This window comes from Vicia villosa, linkage group LG3 (genome assembly GCF_029867415.1).
Source record: "Vicia villosa cultivar HV-30 ecotype Madison, WI linkage group LG3, Vvil1.0, whole genome shotgun sequence".
Classification (NCBI taxonomy): Eukaryota; Viridiplantae; Streptophyta; class Magnoliopsida; order Fabales; family Fabaceae; genus Vicia; species Vicia villosa.
In genome coordinates this window covers 42,989,246-43,008,128 of record NC_081182.1, presented here as the reverse complement: position 1 = coordinate 43,008,128, position 18,883 = coordinate 42,989,246, and the positions used below count along the sequence as shown (strand labels likewise).

At 34.3% G+C, this 18,883-nt stretch overlaps 1 protein-coding gene across 1 annotated transcript; it reads left to right on the top strand.

Annotated features, from left to right (window-relative positions):
- The first annotated feature begins 7,080 nt into the window (after positions 1-7,080).
- Positions 7,081-18,225, top strand: LOC131661169 (E3 ubiquitin-protein ligase RKP). The gene is made up of 11 exons (XM_058930603.1): positions 7,081-7,307; positions 7,624-9,208; positions 10,088-10,903; positions 12,063-12,223; positions 13,022-13,160; positions 13,494-13,577; positions 15,266-15,547; positions 15,642-15,773; positions 16,097-16,296; positions 16,531-16,735; positions 17,277-18,225. Exons 2-11 carry the CDS (start codon positions 7,727-7,729, stop codon positions 17,574-17,576), a joined length of 3,801 nt encoding a protein of 1,266 aa, XP_058786586.1. The 5' UTR covers positions 7,081-7,307; positions 7,624-7,726; the 3' UTR covers positions 17,577-18,225.
- The last annotated feature ends 658 nt before the right edge of the window (positions 18,226-18,883 follow it).

Below are 18,883 nucleotides of genomic sequence, written 5' to 3'. Positions count from 1 at the left end.
CTACAAATTATTCACATTAAAAAAAAGACATTTAAGTAATCAAGTAATATTTACTTTTTCCAATCTCATTTCCTATTACAACATGCCATGTATCCAATTTCAACAATCTAATACACATGTAACTCTTTTCAAGATTGACATGTAACATTCATTTTCGAACCTTCACCAATTAAATCACAATTAAATATTATATGGAACAATTCTCTCTCTTGATTAAAATTTCAAATTTCCCTCACATTTTCCCCCACAATTTCTCATTTTAATTTTAATTTTTTCTCTATTTATTTATTTATTATCACTAAAAATACTAATAATCTATTTTATAATTTTAATAAAATTAACAATTTATTTTACCTAACAGGTCACTCTTAACAAAATATCTATTTTATTTTAATTAATCATTGTCTTAATTTGAAAGACAAAATCCTTATTTATAAATATTAATTTTTCTCTCTCTCCATCTCACGTTTTTTTTTGTATGATTATTTAAAACAATTTAATTTATATGATTATTGTCCATTTTACAATCAAGTAAATTATTTCAAATTTTACACGAGTATCTAAATACATTTTATATCGTATCAAATAATTTTTTTTATCTCACAGGTCATTATCAGACCAATATCTATTTTATTTTAATCAACAATTTGCCTTGATTTGAAAGATAAAATTCTTATTTCAAAACATCAATTTTTTTTTTCTTTCTTCTTCTCAGGAGTCATCTTTTGCCGCATTATTTAATGTAAATTGAGTTTATATAATTATTTTTTATTTTATTAAGTATCTCATTTCAAATTTACATCTATATATAAATACATTTTATATTGTATAAATTAAACTTTCTATTTCACGAATCACTATCAACATAATGCATATTTTCTTTTAATCAACAATTACCTTAATTAAAAATAATAAAATCGTTATTTTTAAATATTATTTATTTTTCTTTCATCTCACGTGTTTTTTCTTTGTATTTTAATACAATTGTGTTTGTATAATCGTTGTTCATTTTAAAATTAATAGCTAATTTCAAATTTAGATGCGTATCTAAATACAACTTATATCTGTCATACCCCAAAATTTGCCCATCTCATTCCTCTTGTTCAAACTCAGATCAAGGCACAATGACTCAAGGGCATCTCTCCTAAACAAAGGCTCAAGAAACTAGGGTTTGTGTTTCCTTAAAGAAAATAACTGGATCAAAAACCCCAAGGCATCTCACATGGTTTATTATGTTTCAAACTACCTCCATGACAAATTTCAGGTCTCGATTCAAAAGATTGATCACTCAATTGCTCAAGTCAACAGTCGACTAGTTTGACCTAAAGTCAACTATAGTCAAAATACAGTCAAAACTCCTGATTTTTTGTCAACATACTCATATTGAAGTATCATTCACCATTTGATCAAGTATTGATCATGGTCCATCAGGAAATGATCAAAAAACAACAAATTCAAAAGTTTCTAAATTAGGGGTTCTAGGAGAAAGTCAACTGAACTTTGACCAGCCATAACTTTCACATGGAACATCAAAAATTGCCCATCCGAAGCTCATTTTGAAGGAAATTGAGTTCTCTACAACTTTGTCTCTCACATGCCAGGTCCAAAATTTCTTCATTTAAGAGATATGAGCCAATACATTACAGGTCCTCCGAAAAGGTTAACGAAAACACCTTTTGGGCTAAAGCTCATAACTTGAGCATGGAATATCTAATTGAGATGAAACCAAAAGCATCGTTTAGAGGACATATTGAGCTTTCTAAAATGACCGAGAACACCTTCGTATGATAAGAATTGAAGGAGATACGAGGCTCAGAAGTTGGTCAAAATTCAAGAAATCTACAAAACCTTAATTGACACAATTCCAACTAATGGGCCTAAGATTTGAACTTCAGACTTGTCCACGACCTAAATAAGGACTCTTAAACTCATGTCCATATTTTTGTCACTTTTATTTATATTTATTTGGATTTTTATTTTAATTAAAAGACAAATAAATTAAATAAAATGTGAAATAAATAAATTAAATCACATGGTTTTGGTTATAATCATTCAAAGGCCCATACAACACCATAAAAGGATCCAAATCTCGTTTGCATGACCTATGGGGAATATTTGGCAAAAATAGAAGGATTTAGGTGATTCTTTTCAAAAAAATTCAAGTGATCCAAAGACTACAAGCCCATGTTTTGCCCTAATCTTAAGGGATATATATACTTAAGATGATTCATAATAGAGGGACGAAAAAGAAAGGAAGGAATTAGGGTTTCCGAGCTCAGAAATATTCAAGAATGGTGCAACTTTCGTGAGCCTCCTTCAGACTGTTTCAAAGAAAACCAATTGTCCCAATCCACTCCCAAGGTGACAAGAGGTGAGAATGCAGCGCTAACCAGGTGATCTAACCCTTGAGATATACATATCGTAATCACCATTCTCATATACCTTTTGTTCTCTTCATATACTGCGTTCTAATTTGTTTCGATGCATGATAACCATATATCTGAGTTCCTGGCATCAGTCAGGTTTGTTTTGAACCGTTGGTCATGAGTTCTAACGCAGGGGAACATATACGCCATGGCTAGGGCACAAGGAGGCTTGTTGTTCGTTCTCATACCTATGGGACGTTTTAGCCAAAATAAATGCCACCACCGGACTCGTGATACCTCCTTTAGTAAATCTGGGCTTGTTATTTTTCTGTTTGATGCGTTTTCTTGCAGTGGTGAATTACAGGTATTTGCTACGAATTTGGCACAGCTAAACGGTAGCAAAATTCAAGCTGTTCCATAGCCAAATAATTGCAGGTTCAGGAGGAAGAAGATGATGATCACATGGTACCTACGCGCGATGTGATTCGCCAGTCAACAAAACTGGGTCCTTCCCTCCGCCTCTAATTCGCTGGTCCACGCTCCAGGGGGGTCCACGTTTGACTCTCTTGTTTCTCTATTTTCTATACTTATTTTATTTAAGCCATCTTATAAACAATAAACTTGACGCAGTACAGGTGGCCAATGACGTTTGAGTGTAGTAAGGGAGTCCTCAGTTCGAATCCCATCTCCAACAATTTTATTTTTATAGTTTCTTCCTGCAAGATCCAATACGCACGCACTCAGCAGGGCCTACAACGCACCCTCACTCGTCAGCCATTAGATTGCTACTGGGGAAGATCTGACTCTCCAGATACGCATGTGTATGGTGAACCCTCAATGATTAACCACACTGAATCACACGCCCCACCCAGCTAAGTTTATTTAAATTTTTTTTTATTTCCAATTATATAGCCTTTATTTTTGTTTTATTTTCCTCTTTTCTTTTTAATATTTTTCTAAATCCCTTTTAATGTTTAATAAAATTAATATTTTTTATGTGATTATTTATTTTAATCGAAAACTCGATTTTTTCATAATTTTATTAATTGTTTTTAAACCATAAAAATTATTATTTTTGCATGTGTTTTTAATCAATTGAATTTTTTTTGTTGGTTAACCTCGATTTATTTATAAGCCTTAGGATTGGTAGGTGTTATCCACTAATGCATCTTTTAGCCTTACAAACCTTGTAGGTCACAATAAGTTTTCTTTAACAAACCCGTTAGGATTTGTAAACTTTTAGGGTTTGTAATCAATTAGGGTTTAGATCACTCAATGCACTAACCTTTTTCTTTCTTTGTTCAAATTTTCAGGATTAATCAAGATTCTCCGATTACGCGCCTTCAATCAAAAAGCTAAGTTTCTGGCTCCTTTTTTGTTTAAATATTATTTTAATTTTTATTTTGCCTTGTAATATAAGTTAGGATTTATTTTCAAATGTCGATGAATCTCTCCTACACTCACTACTATTTATTTTTTATTATTTTCTCAGATGATCAGAGTCAATCAAAGATTCAGAGAAGATCAAAGAAGATCAAGACAAAGAAGATGTGGAAATTAATTTTTCCCTTTTATTTCTGTGACCCTATAAGGGAGGGTTTTCTGTTGTCTTTTAATTTTCCCCATCCCCGCAGGTGTTTATTGTAATAGCGTAGGACATTTATTTTCTGCCTTTAATTTCTGCCATTTTAACTGCGTGGTTAGTAATCTTAGGGAGTGCAAGCCTTTAACAGAAGTAGATAATTAATTACAAGATAATATATATAAATTTAATCACATGAGTGTGCCACACACACCTTTAGGGTAACCCCTCTTGTTGCCTTACTGTTGCCTTATTATTGTTGCCTGTTGCCTCTAAATTGTACTAAATAGTCAAGTCCCTCGGTTCCGAGGATACCTAAAGCAAGGTTGCCTACAGAAGTTGCCTCGATAAAAGATGATTGTCCCAAATTGCTAAGGTATCCTCGCATGATGCCTAAACAATAAAATGACTAGTATATCCTTCCCTTAGACTACCTGCTTTTTTTATGGCATGGGATAGTCTTATGGCGAACGATTACTCGATGACCCTTTCCACATCCAATTGAAAGACTTCCTGCCCTCACATGGTATGGATAGACCCTTTCGCCTGAAAAGCTAAAAGAACGAATTTTTCAAACTTAGGGTAGTTGCTACTAATTGCTTGCTCTAATTCAAATTATTTTTTACACTTCCTTTTCAAATCAAATTCAAAAAGACTACGCTTATTTACAAGCTAAAGTTCTTCTTCGAAAATCTTTTCAAACAATTCAAACATTTCAAACAAAGTGAGCTAAGCAATTAAGAGCCCATGGATAACCATGGATACAAAGGGTGCCTTACACCTTCCCTTTGTATAACTTACCCCCCGAACTCAAAATCTTTCAAAATGTCTTTCCTGTTCTTTTAGCCTTTCCAATTGGATAAAATAAAAGTCGGTGGCGACTCTTGCTTACCGCAACATTTCAAATAAAAGTCAGTTCACCGTATTACAATATCGTATCAAATAAATTTACACGTGCACCGCACGTGTTTCTGCTTAGTTTATTAGATATGTCACTCAATTCCTGGATGACTCGTCTGATGCGTAAGAATGTGGAAAATGACGTGTCCCATGCCATAATGATGCAAAGAAATTACAAAAGGCTAATCAAATTCTTCTAAACAATAATAGCTTAACTGTCTCATTCCCACATTCTTAGAAGTAGTTAATTAGCTCAAAACGACTTAAAATCATTAAACTAAAAGTTAAAAAAGAAATTTGATGTTTCAACTCTTCAAATTTTAACAAGAATATAATTATATATTTGACAATTAACCATTAATATTTTTTATTTAGAAAAGCTAGTATAAATTGTAGAAAGGATGAAATATAACTGTTGGAATACAAAGTAATATTTTCTCGAAAAATGATACAATATGAAATATGATAAAAATGTAATGAATATTTATTAGATTAGGTGTTTCAATGGCATTACATAACACAATTGTTTTGATCAATTATCCCAAATCGCATTAATCTCTCCTTTATTGCTAACCTATTGTGACATGCCAACCACAACATGAATTTTGCCCCAGGCCTGACCAGGTTATCATAGAATAACTTATGCCGTCATACCTGTTGCTCTTGTGTAATCAGGCTATAATAGAAGTTTCCAGTCTGGAACTTCTTTCCTTGATTTACCTGCTGCCATTCTTGCATTCCTTGGACTGTCTCCCTTTGCTGTAGGATTCTCTTGAGTATTCATGAGCATGTGGGTTTAATAGGTACTGTCATGATGTTCTCTTGTTTCACATAGTATGTGTTAACCCACTTTATCCATACATTATCCTTCTTCGAGCTCAGATGCCACAAAAGCTTTATTAGAAGGGCTTGGTTCCATTCTGCAACAACAAGCAAGTCCAACCCTTCTTGCTTCTTTGGTGTGCATATTTTTTTCCAAGCTATTGGAGCTTTCTTCTGCACAGTACTTTTACCAGTCTACAAGTAGGTTCTCGTGATTGCCTCCGCTCCTTTGGTCACTCCTTTAGGGAGTGGAATGCACTGCAACAAGTAGTTCAGGCAAACAAAGCTAACACTCTTAATTAGCTGACGCCTCCCTACATAAGTTAGGAGGTGAGCACTCTAATGCTGAATCCTTCTCACCACTTTCTCAACCAATCTGCCACAGTGATTATTTGTTAGCTTTTTACAAGTCAAAGGTATCCCCAGATAGAGAAAGGATAATTCTCCCTCAGCAAACTTGGTCCATTGCAACATCTTTTTTTTTGTGTGCTATCATGTATACCCCCACAATATAATCTGCATTTACTGGAGTTGACTTTCAAACCAGTAGCTTATGAGAACTCCTGGAACTTATCCATTGCTAGTCACACATAAATAATATATCCTGTTGTAAAAACAAGTAAATAATCAACAAAACTAACATCTATAAATTTAATCTTCTCACATTTACTATGCTAATTGAAGTTTGAAATTTGATCCAACTCTTGAAATTTTCTACGGAGCTACTCCATAACAATAAAAAAAAGAAGAGATATGAGATCCTCTTGCCTCAAACCTTTTTTAATAATTATATTATATTTTATAAATAAGTTAAATATGTATATGATATATAATATAGATAAATATTACAAAACTATATTTAATTTACGAAAAAATTTAAAATCATATTGCTTCTTTCGTAAACCTTAATAACATTTTTGTTATAAGTTATTATAATTTTATTTTTTAGATTTTCATTTTTTAAATTATTTAAATTATAACATTATTTTTTGACAAAATCATACATATTTTATACATTAATTATGAATATATTTATATTAATAACATATTGTTTTATTATTTATTAATATTTTATTAAATATTTATTTTTATATTTTAAATTATACTGTTTTGTAGAGAGTTTATTTATCATATCATCCTAAATTATTAAAACTGGTACTAAAATATTAAAAAATTAACTAGAAAAATAAGATAAAAGCAACAGTATCGTCCACCACTGCAACGGGTGGCCCTTGTCGTTCCGGTAGCCATATCATTACCCTAGCACTACTCGTCGAGTCAGCATCCTAGTCACCAACCCAACCGGTAACTTCACCCACTTTTCGACACGTATCAGTAACCAGTCCCTTCAAGTTAGGGTTAGAGTCAGCGCGAACGGGTTTTCGGCGTCTGCTTCGTTTTCCGTTACACTATTATATTTATTTATTTTTTAATATCTAATAAAAAAACGAAAAAAAAAAAAAATCTAATACGACTTCTCCTTGAGGAAATTTCCACGTTTTCTTTTCCTCCAATTGCTGATACACTGTTACTTTCACGAATAGTTGGAAATGGAATCGAATCAGAATCAATGGAGCTTACCAAACCCTAGCATTCTTCCGCCGCTTTTGCCTTTACCCTCACCATGAAACTTTTCTGTAAGTATCTCTTTTCTTATTGATTCATATTTAATCGTTTAATTTATATTATCACCTCTTAAGCTTTTTCATTTCCTTGCTTCAATTTCTCGCTGATTTTCAATTTTGTCATGAAATCTTCAATCCTTCGTATAATTTCCCCTTTTCTAGATAACTGATGTGATTTTTTTCTCACTTTTTGGTTGTTGTTGGGAATTTCGTGAATTTCTTGTGATTTGATTTGTTAGTTTAGTTTTTGAATTGTTTTTTTCATGAGTTCATATTTGTGATTTCGTAATTTTGTTTGTAACATGGATCATCACTAATTTCTATCTAGCAAGCACAATTGAGTTTTCGACAGTTGATGGTAAATTGAAATTGGAGAAGCTTTCAGCTGAGTTGGGGATAGTTGAGGGATAGTGTTTTGTTTCTGCTCATAAATGGCTGAAGATAGCTCACGCCTTGGTGGCTTTTCAGCTGGTCTGGCTGTCATATTGAATGGCGAGGATAGTAAGAAAAAGTTGCCGAAAACTCGGTTTCTTTCTTGCTGTGATGATTTTGGTGAACAGTCCGTGGAGAGAACGCTTGAATACGTGTTTGGTCTCCCCAACAGATCTTTAAATTCGTTGGATGGTCCAGTTGACAGCCGTTTTATTCATTCTGTTATTAGGAATGTTTTTTCAAGGTGTAATGCAGATATTGGTGATTCTTCTAGCGAAAGAGATATGATATGTAGGCCGGATGTTGTAGGTTTAGAAGAATCCAGCATATGCGGTGATATTAAAATCATTAAACCGCCTTTTCTTATAGAGAGCTTGGAATTGTTCAGTAGTGCAAGGGTTAATACATGTGTTTGGAAAGGGAAATGGATGTATGAAGTTTTGTTGGAAACATCTGGCATACAGCAGCTTGGTTGGGCTACTCTTTCTTGTCCTTTCACTGAACATAAAGGTGTTGGTGATGCTGATGATTCATATGCCTATGACGGGAGGCGAGTTAGCAAGTGGAACAAGGGTGCTGAAACATATGGTCAGTCATGGGTTGTTGGTGATGTCATCGGATGTTGCATAGATTTGGAACAAGATGAAATAATTTTCTACAGGAATGGAAATTCACTTGGGACAGCATTCAGAGGAATTCAAAAGATGGGTCCTGGTTTTGGTTATCACCCAGCAATCTCTCTCTCAGAGGGTGAAAGATGTGAGTTGAACTTTGGAGCTCGGCCATTCAAGTACCCAATTAAAGGCTACCGTCCTCTTCAGGCTCCTCCCTCTAAGTGCTACTTTGTCACACGATTGCTTCAGTGCTGGTCAAGGCTGTTGGACATGCATTCAGTGGAACGAGCTGAACATTCATTAGCTCAGAAATTGAGAAGAGTAAAGAGGTTTGTTTCGTTGGAAGAAATTTTCCGCCCTGTCTCTCATGCTATATGTGAGGAATTATTCTGTATACTTGAAGAAAATGCTGGACATACAGAGTATATGGTTTGGGGCCCATTGCTGTCCTTCATGTTTGAAGTTTTTGAGTTGCATGCACCCCATGATTATTCAAGTTTGGATAAAGTAGTTGAAGTACTGCTACAATTTCGAGGATCACATGTGCTGTTTGAAAACATCCTAAACGCACTTTCATGCTGTTGTAAAACGGCTCAATTAGTTCTTACTGAATGTCCTTACTCTGGGTCATATCCTTACCTTGCCCTGGCCTGTCATCTACTAAGACGAGAGGAACTTATGGTGCTTTGGTGGAAATCACCAGATTTTGAATTTTTGTTTGAAGGTTTAATGTCGCGAAAAACTCCAAACAAGCAGGATCTTGACTCCATGATACCCACTGTTTGGTGGCCCAGTTCATGTGAAGATGGTTGTTGTGAAGGTAACATGATGTTGGCAACCACAGCTTTGTCTGAATCAATCAGCAAGGTATATTCTTTTTCTCAGTGACCTATTTTCATTGTTTGTTACTAATTGTTATAACCTGAGTTGAATTTTTTTAATACAATGATCTAAATTATCCATGGCATTGTCATGATTGTGGGGGTATGAGAGTTGTATGAACTAACGGAGGAATGCTTTTAAAGTGAATATAAAGAGTAACATGTAGTTTATTCTTCTGTTATTGTATGCCTAGACGAAGTCTTTAATTATTCTCACGACACTTCTTCAGTTATACTGTGTCTTATTACTTCCACTCCTATACTGGTTAATACATGTAATAACATGTCTGTCATTGTTCTAAGATCACATACACAATTATGGTATTTGTTTTTTATGCATAAAGTTTAATGAGAATTAGAGAAAATAAGACTAGTTTATACTATTGATGTCAAACTTATCAACTTAGCACAGCCTTTTGACCTAGTCAGGTAATCTAATTAGTATACGGAGAATTTTATGTTATTCCTGATGATTTTCATTCAGTTGTTATTCTTGTTCATTATGAAATCAGTTTCAAGTCATAATCTTATTCCCCATTATATTTCTATGTGATCATACATAGCATGTGACTAAGGATTAGGATTTAGGGGTTATTAGTAAACATTATATGTCCTTGGAATTTTCTATAAATTAAAGGGATTTCTTTCCACTTGCCAAGTAATTTCTCTCATTTTTATCATGTAGAGAATTTGCTCATTATTTAACAATATAATAGAAAATTAGAAATTGATAGGTTGCTTCTTTGAATTTTTAAGAATAGCATTTCTTTCTTATTTGAGGGCAATATTCTTCAAATCATTGTGATTTTGGATGCTTCTTTCATAGTTTCCTTAAATTTTCTAAATGTACCTCTTCCACTTGTAGATTGAGGAGAAGCATCGGGACCTCTGTCGCTTAGTTATACAATTTATACCTCCTATGTCACCTCCCCAATTACCTGGAGCAGTATTTAGGACATTTTTACAAAACCTTCTACTGAAGAACAGAGGGGCAGAAAGAAATGTCCCACCACCTGGAGTTTCTAGCAATTCAGTTCTTGTTTCAATTTATACAGTCGTGCTCCATTTTTTATCAGAAGGGTTTGCATTGGGTGATATCTGTGGCTGGTTAAAGAGCTACAAATCAGATGTTGGTTTCCTTCACAGAGGTGGTCAACAAAGTTTTCCCATACACTTGTTTCTAAGAAATGACCCTCATAGAACTGATATTTCCAGGCTTGGGGGATCCTATACCCATTTATCAAAGCTACACTCCGTAATTGATCATGAAAGAGAAGTAGTTCAATGGGATGAAGGTTGCATGGATAATGAAGAAATCAGAGTGACACATTCAACCAAACAGAAGCCGTGCTGTTGTTCAAGTTATGATTCTGAATTTGCAAGGAATTCAAAGGTTCCAGCAAAATACCTTGCCAAAGGGTCTCGGGGCCATTGTAGCTCTATTCCCGAAAGACCTGCTCATGTTGCTGCTGAATGCAGTGATGGGAGTTTGAATGATGAGATAGCAGATAAACCCAGTTCCAGTGATCAGTCTGAACCAGAGTATGGTTACCGCCAAGTGCACCATCTGAAGTCTGTACCAAAGGATAATGATATGTGTATGGATATGCTACAAGAAGAAGAGCTGCTTGATGCTTTGTTATGGCTGTATCAATTTGGTCTTGCCCCAAATTTTAAGCAGGTGAGATCATGTTGGCCAAAGTTATTGTAATATCACTTAGGCTCATTCGTAGGAGTTCATGTTAACTTTTTTTTTCTCTCTCCAAAAATACCCTTAATACCTACTAAACGTAACCCACTTGCATAGGTAAGAGGAATTTCTAGGCAAAATAAAATTCACAATAAAATAAGGTGTATAAAAAGAATTTCAATAATTAATAACCTAAAAAATATACTATTTTCTTATATTTTGGAACAAAAAAGAAAAACTATTAGTTTTCTATGAATAGGACCAAAGGGAATTGCATGTTTTTTAGTCGAATAAGAGGCTTATAAATCTACGTGTCCTTAAATCCAGAATGATAAGTTTCACTCTGCTGGGACTAGGTTATTTTCAAGGTCAATACTCATACAGAAATGTTTTTCCAAATTAATTTAAAACTAAGTTTGAGACTTGGTGTGTGTTTGTATCAGCTTATTTTGTTTGAAAGCAGCTTATAGTTGAAATCCTTCCCATCGGAGTTGGAAAAAACTTTATCTCAAATTAATCAAAACCACACATGCATTTGAAGTCTTTGCTCCAATTAAATTAGATTAACCTTCCTCTAGGTTTGCTTAAAGTACACTCATGATACAGTTTAATGTAAAATTCTACAAGCATGATTTGCATGATACATTTTTCATCTAAAGGGGAATTTAATAAAACACCATGGTACACAAGTTATTTATTGGTAATAGAGATAAGCTAGCCTAGTTAGTTATAATTGACAACTGTCAGTCTAAGGCTGTTAGCAACCTGCTACTGCAGGTTACCTGATTGCTACTATAAGTGCAATCAGTTGTAACTTTGAGATCAATCAATGAAAAACTGAAAAGTTAGTTATAAAAGAATTATGAAGAGAGCAATCCTAAAAACTGAAAAGTTAGTTATAACAGAATTATGAAGAGAGCAATCCTAACTTTCTAACAATAGCATAAACTTGATTTTTCTTTGCATTAGTGTCATCTAATCTAGCAGTAAGAAGATCTTTCTCTGGTGTTTGAGACATCTACTCTGTCCGTCCTCATTTTGGTTGGTTTGATTTTTGAAATTTTCAATCATGTAATTGATTTATCATATCATTGAAATTATGCAGAAAAGATGGAAAGAGATAAGAATGTAATTCTTTCTGTTTTTGCAGGCATCGTATTACATGACTCATCAGGCACAGTCAATCTCCCTTTTGGAGGAAACTGATAAGCAAATAAGAGACCGAGCTTGTGGTGAAAAATTGAAACATTTGAAAGAAGCTCGTAATGAGTATAGAGAAGAGGTTATTGACTGCGTTAGGCATTGTGCTTGGTAAGATGACCATATGAAGTAGCATTTAAGCTTATTTTACCTTACTATTTATTCTTTCCCCTCTAAGCTTTTTGCTTTTCAAGTACCTTTCTACTTCCTATGGTTTTATGAGATGATATTCGAAACAAAGTTGACTATTCATATTTTTTTATTTTCAAATTTCTGGCAGGACACATTAACGTACAGTTAATAAGAAGCTGCCTGGTTGATTAACTACAAAAAGCTTTTAAACCATCCCCTTTCTCACTTTATTTATGTTTTCTGTTTTTGGGCCCTAAGATTACTGAGCTGAATTATTTCCAATAAAGATAAAGATGATTTTTTTAAAGAACAGAAAAATGGTTCAGATGTTTGAATCCGCAAGATTGTGCTTTGAAATTTTTGTCTGTTTTGTATTTGCATATATGTTTTTAGTAAAATACTCGTATCAAAGGTTGGAAGACTTACAATAGCCGCGTCAGCTCTAATAATTGTGCTGTCAGTTTGATGTTTACTCTTATTTTTTAATATGCTTTCAAAGTTATTAGTGACATCAGAACTGCGCTACTTAATTAACCACAGTTCATAGATACCTCTTTTCATACGAAGTCAACATGATAAAAGTTTGAGACTTTGATTAGAATATACTTCAGTGTGTTGTTTCGGCCTGAGTATTTTATGCTTCTCAAATCTCCCCAACTAGTATCTTTAAAAAAGCCCATCAATCACAATTTTTGATGACCTTGTGAATTGGGATACATATTTTTGTATTTTCTCCTTATTCCATGTTTCATTACGGGGTCACTTCTTGATTTACAGGTATCGTATCTCTTTGTTATCTCGATGGAAGCAGCGAGGAATGTATGCAATGTGCATGTGGGTTGTCCAGTTGCTACTGGTTCTTAGCAATATGGATTCCGTGTTTATCTACACCCCTGAATATTATCTGGAAGCTTTGGTAAATAAGCATTTTCCATTGGTTTAAATTTAGCAGCAGATTTGAATCACTCACGAATAGAGGACATATATCTTTATTAGTTATATGCTTCTATACACTTTCTTTCTTAGTTTTGCTGGTACTTAGCCATCACATATCTGATGCATTATGCTTCTTTACACTTTCTTTTTTGGTCATGATATGAAAGCATTAATTTTGATTGGGAATCCCACATATTTTGTTTGCCTCATTAATTTAATAAAGTGCATATTAATTCATCTATTACAGTTTCTCCAAGCATTCTTGTAACTGTGAAAACAAATCTCCCGCCAGTAACATTTGTCTTTCATGCAGGTTGATTGCTTTCATGTGTTGCGGAAAAGTGACCCTCCATTTGTTCCATCCACAATTTTGATCAAGCATGGACTTGTTTCATTTGTACGTTCCACCATTTCAGTTTCAGTTTCTTCATTCTTCATTTTTTATATTTGACTTGTTCCGGGACTAAATTGTATACTTTATACTTATTTCTGGATTCTGGTGAATTAGATTTGAATCTTTAGAATTGTGGGTTTGTCATTGGTATATATTATAGATCCCATATGATCTCTTCTAAGATAGCTGCATCTAAAAATATTTGTACTTTCAAACAATCAAGATAGAAAGGGAGAATTTATTTTTTGTATGGTACTTAGGTAACTAATAGTGTATAAGGGATCTCATCATATTGACATTTCTGGATTGAGTTGGGCTAGTCTCGATGTCATTTAGCTTTCCCTTGGCCTCTTACACTGCTCTCCCATAAAAAATATTTATGATATTTAAGGTTCTTTTGCTTTCCCCCTCCCCTCCCAAACAACTTAAACAGTAGGTAATCCTCTTGAGTTGGAGGTTTTTGTGAGTCTCCTTGATTATGTTCATTTGTCCACCAGTTCAGATGAAGAAAATTTGATCTTTCAATTCATCGGGGGTGTTTTCTTGTAGTTGCAAACCTGTTTTATTTAAGGTTCTTACACTGCTCTCCCATAAAAAATATTTATGATATTTAAGGTTCTTTTGCTTTCCCCCTCCCCTCCCAAACAACTTAAACAGTAGGTAATCCTCTTGAGTTGGAGGTTTTTGTGAGTCTCCTTGATTATGTTCATTTGTCCACCAGTTCAGATGAAGAAAATTTGATCTTTCAATTCATCGGGGGTGTTTTCTTGTAGTTGCAAACCTGTTTTATTTTCAATTCTTAAGTTGTTGAATAGGGTAACACTCCACTTGATAAGCAGCCTGACAGATACCAATCTTTACCAACAGACCGAAATGAGCAACCTGTCCACCAAGGGACACAAGGGCCTCAACTGTTGAAAGGCTTACACTAAGGCGGGAAAAGGGGAGAGCTGGGAAAAAAAATAAGACGTGACAAAACAATAATTGTTGCTGTGCTGGCAGGGAAAGAAGTTAGTTACTGATTCTTAGGGATTTTCTGTTGACACATAGGCAGAAGAGGTGCGAGGAGAGACATCTTTGTTAGAATCATTTGTTAATTATGGACTGAGAGCAATGACTCTCTATAGGAGCGCCATGCTCTGTTGCAGAAGGAAGTACCTTCCTCTGTGAGTCCTCATTCTCATCCTTAATAATACATTCAGTAATTCTCTCTTTGGTTATTAATTCACTCTGATCGTTCCTTATGCAGTCCCTTTGAAACCCTCAAGCTCCCTCTAAGATTAATTATTTTTTCTGAAGCTCGCTCTTTTATTTGAGCTTCCTCTACTAATGTGTACCCTGATGAGTGCCTTATGTGTGAGGTTAGGGGTTTTTCGTTCCATTTCTTGCACCATCTTGCTGCTACTGCTTTATGTAATTCTTTGTTTGGCGCATCTTAAGTTGTTGGATTAGTTTTTTTTGTTTGTTTGTTGATTAGTCTTACCTGTTTATAAGAAGTAGCCAAACTTTTGTTCAAGAATGGATGTTGTACAAGCTATGGTGTTGAATTTACCGCCTTACCTTTGAATATTACAAATTATGATATGTAATTTGTGCCGCAACATGCCTGATGTTTGTAAATTTGCCTTAGCAAAGTTGTTGAGTGTTTCTAGCATCGTTTCTAAGTTATTATGCTCGGATGTCATTTTCAGGTCACTTTTGTAGTTACTCATTTCAATGATCCAAGGATATCAAGTGCGGATCTTAGGGATCTTCTTCTCCAGTCTATATCCGCCCTGGTGCAGTACAGGGAGTATTTTGCAGTTTTTGAGAGCAACGAGGCAGCCAACCAAAGGCTGCCAAAAGCTCTGTTGTCAGCATTTGATAACAGATCTTGGATCCCGGTGACAAACATACTTCTACGATTATGCAAGGGTTCTGGTTTTAGTTTTTCAAAGAATGGAGAATCATCTTCATCATCAATTCTTTTCCAAGTATGTAACTACCCCTTTTTGTTACCAAGTAATATTTGCTGGATTGATTTCTCACCATAGAGGTTTTTCCCCTTTGACTCTTAATGCAATGCAGAGGTTGCTGAAAGAAGCTTGCATAAATGATGAAGGATTGTTTTCATCTTTCCTAAACCGTCTATTTAATATACTTAGCTGGAGCATGACAGAATTTTCTGTTTCTGTTCGGGAAATGCAAGAAAAGTACCAGGTATGATTTTCTTTTTGGTCCTGTCCATTGAATTTGGTTCTTGGTTATCTCTCTGTCTTCTTATTTTGGGTAGATTTAAGTTAGAGTTTTGTAGCTGTAATAGTACATATGGAGTCTGGGGTTTAAGTTTTATGTACTCACCCTTGTAGCTTATCAATTTATTTATTCTAACTTGTAGTTTGGTTTGGAAGACATCTTGCGTGGATACAATTGATTTTGTTTCTGTTAATATAATGATTCCTGGTTAAATTTATAGTTTACTGTCTTACTTTGATATGTGTAGTTCTTTCCATTGATTTTTACTCCATACACTTATTTCACAGGTAATGGAGTTTCAGCAAAAGAAGTGTGGTGTCATATTTGATCTCTCATGTAATCTTGCAAGAATTTTGGAGTTCTGTACTCATGAGATTCCTCAAGCATTCCTGTCTGGACCAGAAACAAACCTAAGGAGGTTAACTGAGTTGGTTGTATTTATCTTGAATAACATCACTTCTTCAGCAGATGCTGAATTCTTTGACTTGTAAGTAACAAGCCCGTGACTTTGATTGAGATTATAGATCAGAATTTTTTTTATTGTTTATCCATCTTCCCTATATGGATATTGCTTTGGAGAGACTCACAGTCCAACTTTATTATCTCATAAAATGACCCTTACAAAATTCTCCTTGAGAATTTGGAACCATGTCGGTTTGTTGAAAATAGTTTCCTTCAATGGTTTTTTGAGATGTTGCCTTACTTTTTTATTCAATTTCAGGTCCCTTAGACGGCATAACCATTCTTCAGAGAAAGTGAATCGAGGCATGGTATTGGCGCCTCTCGTAGGGATCATGTTAAATTTATTGGATGCTGCTAAGTTGGCAGAGTGTCGAGAGAACAGTGATCTTGTGGATGTTTTTCTAAGCATGGATTGTCCAGATACGGTTCTTTATGGTTTCCAATATCTTGTGAATTATAACTGGGTTAGTTGTTGTCACCCTTCTATGTTTTTGATTCCGACGTATTTAGAATGCCTTTGTTTGTAGAATGCAAAATGCACTCTTAACCAACTTTTTGAAAATTCCAATTGGTTTAATTTGCTTACTGCGATTTGAACTCCGTGCCACTTAATGTTGGATTACTAAAAACCCCAAACTGGAAATTTCAGCATTCATTCTAAAACATCCTCAACGAGATATTTAGTTCTGAGAATACTAGAATATATAGTATACAATATGAATCTTATTGATCTTTTATTGGGGTACAAATCCTTCATGTTTTTTTGGACTTGTATTATAGTATTAAACACGGATATCTTGTAACCAATATAGTTTTAGCAGTGTGAACAGATTATGAAGAGTTTCAAATGACTAGAAAGCTGTCAAAAAAATAACTGATTCTTCCTTGTTCATGCCAGGATTCCAGTTTCTGCAATCTTTTAAAATTTAATTTAGTTTGTTGAAGTGAGGTTTATACTATGAAACTAATTGTTTTTTACTATCATTTTGCTCATTCAATTTTTAGGATGAATCATGTCGGGGAGAAGCATACATGGAAAAATATAAGCAGCTAGAAAATTTTCTGACCCTCCTTGCTTGCCGTGCTATGTCTGAACGTGATGAAGTGAACAGTGTTATAGATTCAGACCTTGATGATAACTTATGCTGCATATGTTACGCATGTGAAGCGGATACCCAGATTGCACCTTGTTCACATATGTCTTGCTATGGCTGCGTAACTAGGCATCTTTTGAACTGTCAAAGGTGTTTCTTTTGCAATGCTACAGTCACAGATGTTAGTAGAATTAATGAGAAGACAGGCTAAGGAACTCGTATTTTGTGGTTTGCTTGGTTCCTGTTTAACGAGAGTTGGTCAGAAACAGATTATTTGCCTAATTAATGAACTTCATATTTGAGAAATGGCAAGAACTGGGGAGAAAGCAAAACAAAGGGGGAAGTAATGAAAAATAGAGGGAGGCTGGAAGAGGGAGCAGCTGAGTTGGAGATAATCTGTCCGAGGAATTAAGAATTTTGCAGGTTCAGTAAGGTTTGTGCTGTAAATATGCAATGTAAATGGCAATGAAAATCTTTATAGTGAAACTCTTTAGTTAATCTCTTTCAGCAGGATAACACAGTACTATTCACTAGATTGGCTTGGATGGCCACAACACCAAACTCTGCAATAGACTATGGTTAAGATTAGATGCATGGGGATTCATTTTCAGATGGCTGGTACAGTTATCATTTGCCATGACAAATGATATGTGAGCATGCAGTACTAATTTAAGTTAGTGGGGTCACATGTCTTTGTTCATCACATTATAATTAATATAAGATGTAAAGAAATAAAGCTTCTTTTCAAGCCACAATAGGTGTATTGTAAAGTGGCGGTCGTGTTGCTTAACAACGATTTTTTTTGACAATGAATTTTCATTGTAGTGAATAGTGATAATCACATCATTAGTTTATTTTCATTTATTCACAAACTACACTCTCCATTTGCATATTATTCTTTTGTAGTGATAATAACATCATTTGTTTATTTTTATTTATCCACAAACTAGGGGTGATCGTATCCGAACCAATCCAAAAGGAAAACCGCAAACCGAACCAATCCAAACCGAAAACCGCAAAAACCGCATTTGGTTTGGATGATTTTGGATGGTTTTTGGGCCAAACCGCATGGTTCGGTTCGGTTTGCGGTTTTCATTTCACAAAACCGAACCAAACCGAACGGAACCGCATATTTAACTAAACTTTTGAATTTCTATATTTAATTTATTATATTTCCAATCCAATTGCAATATTGTACACTCACGTGTGACTCACTATTCCTTCATTCTTCCTTCCTATTCAACATTTCAACTTCATTCTCTGATTTTTCTCTCACTCATTCTAGAGAAGCATTTGGTGTATATGTAGTACTGATAATATTTAATCCTGAAGTTATAATGTTGTATTAATATTTAGAACTGAAGTTATTTGATACTTGTATATGTAGTATGTAGTTTATTAGTTACTATGTAGTTTATTAGTATGAAAAACTGTTTATAGTATGTAGTATGAATAACTGAATTTATATTAGTAATTTAGTATGTAGTATATGTAAAATACATAGTATGGTACTGTAAA

Bases quoted from the DNA above. Each gene is read 5' to 3' on its own strand.
- LOC131661169 (XM_058930603.1), top strand. From the start codon at position 7,727: ATGGCTGAAGATAGCTCACGCCTTGGTGGCTTTTCAGCTGGTCTGGCT. The intron at 13,161-13,493 runs GTAAATAAGCAT...TCTTTCATGCAG, and splicing joins AATATTATCTGGAAGCTTTG to GTTGATTGCTTTCATGTGTT. The intron at 16,297-16,530 runs GTAAGTAACAAG...ATTCAATTTCAG, and splicing joins GATGCTGAATTCTTTGACTT to GTCCCTTAGACGGCATAACC.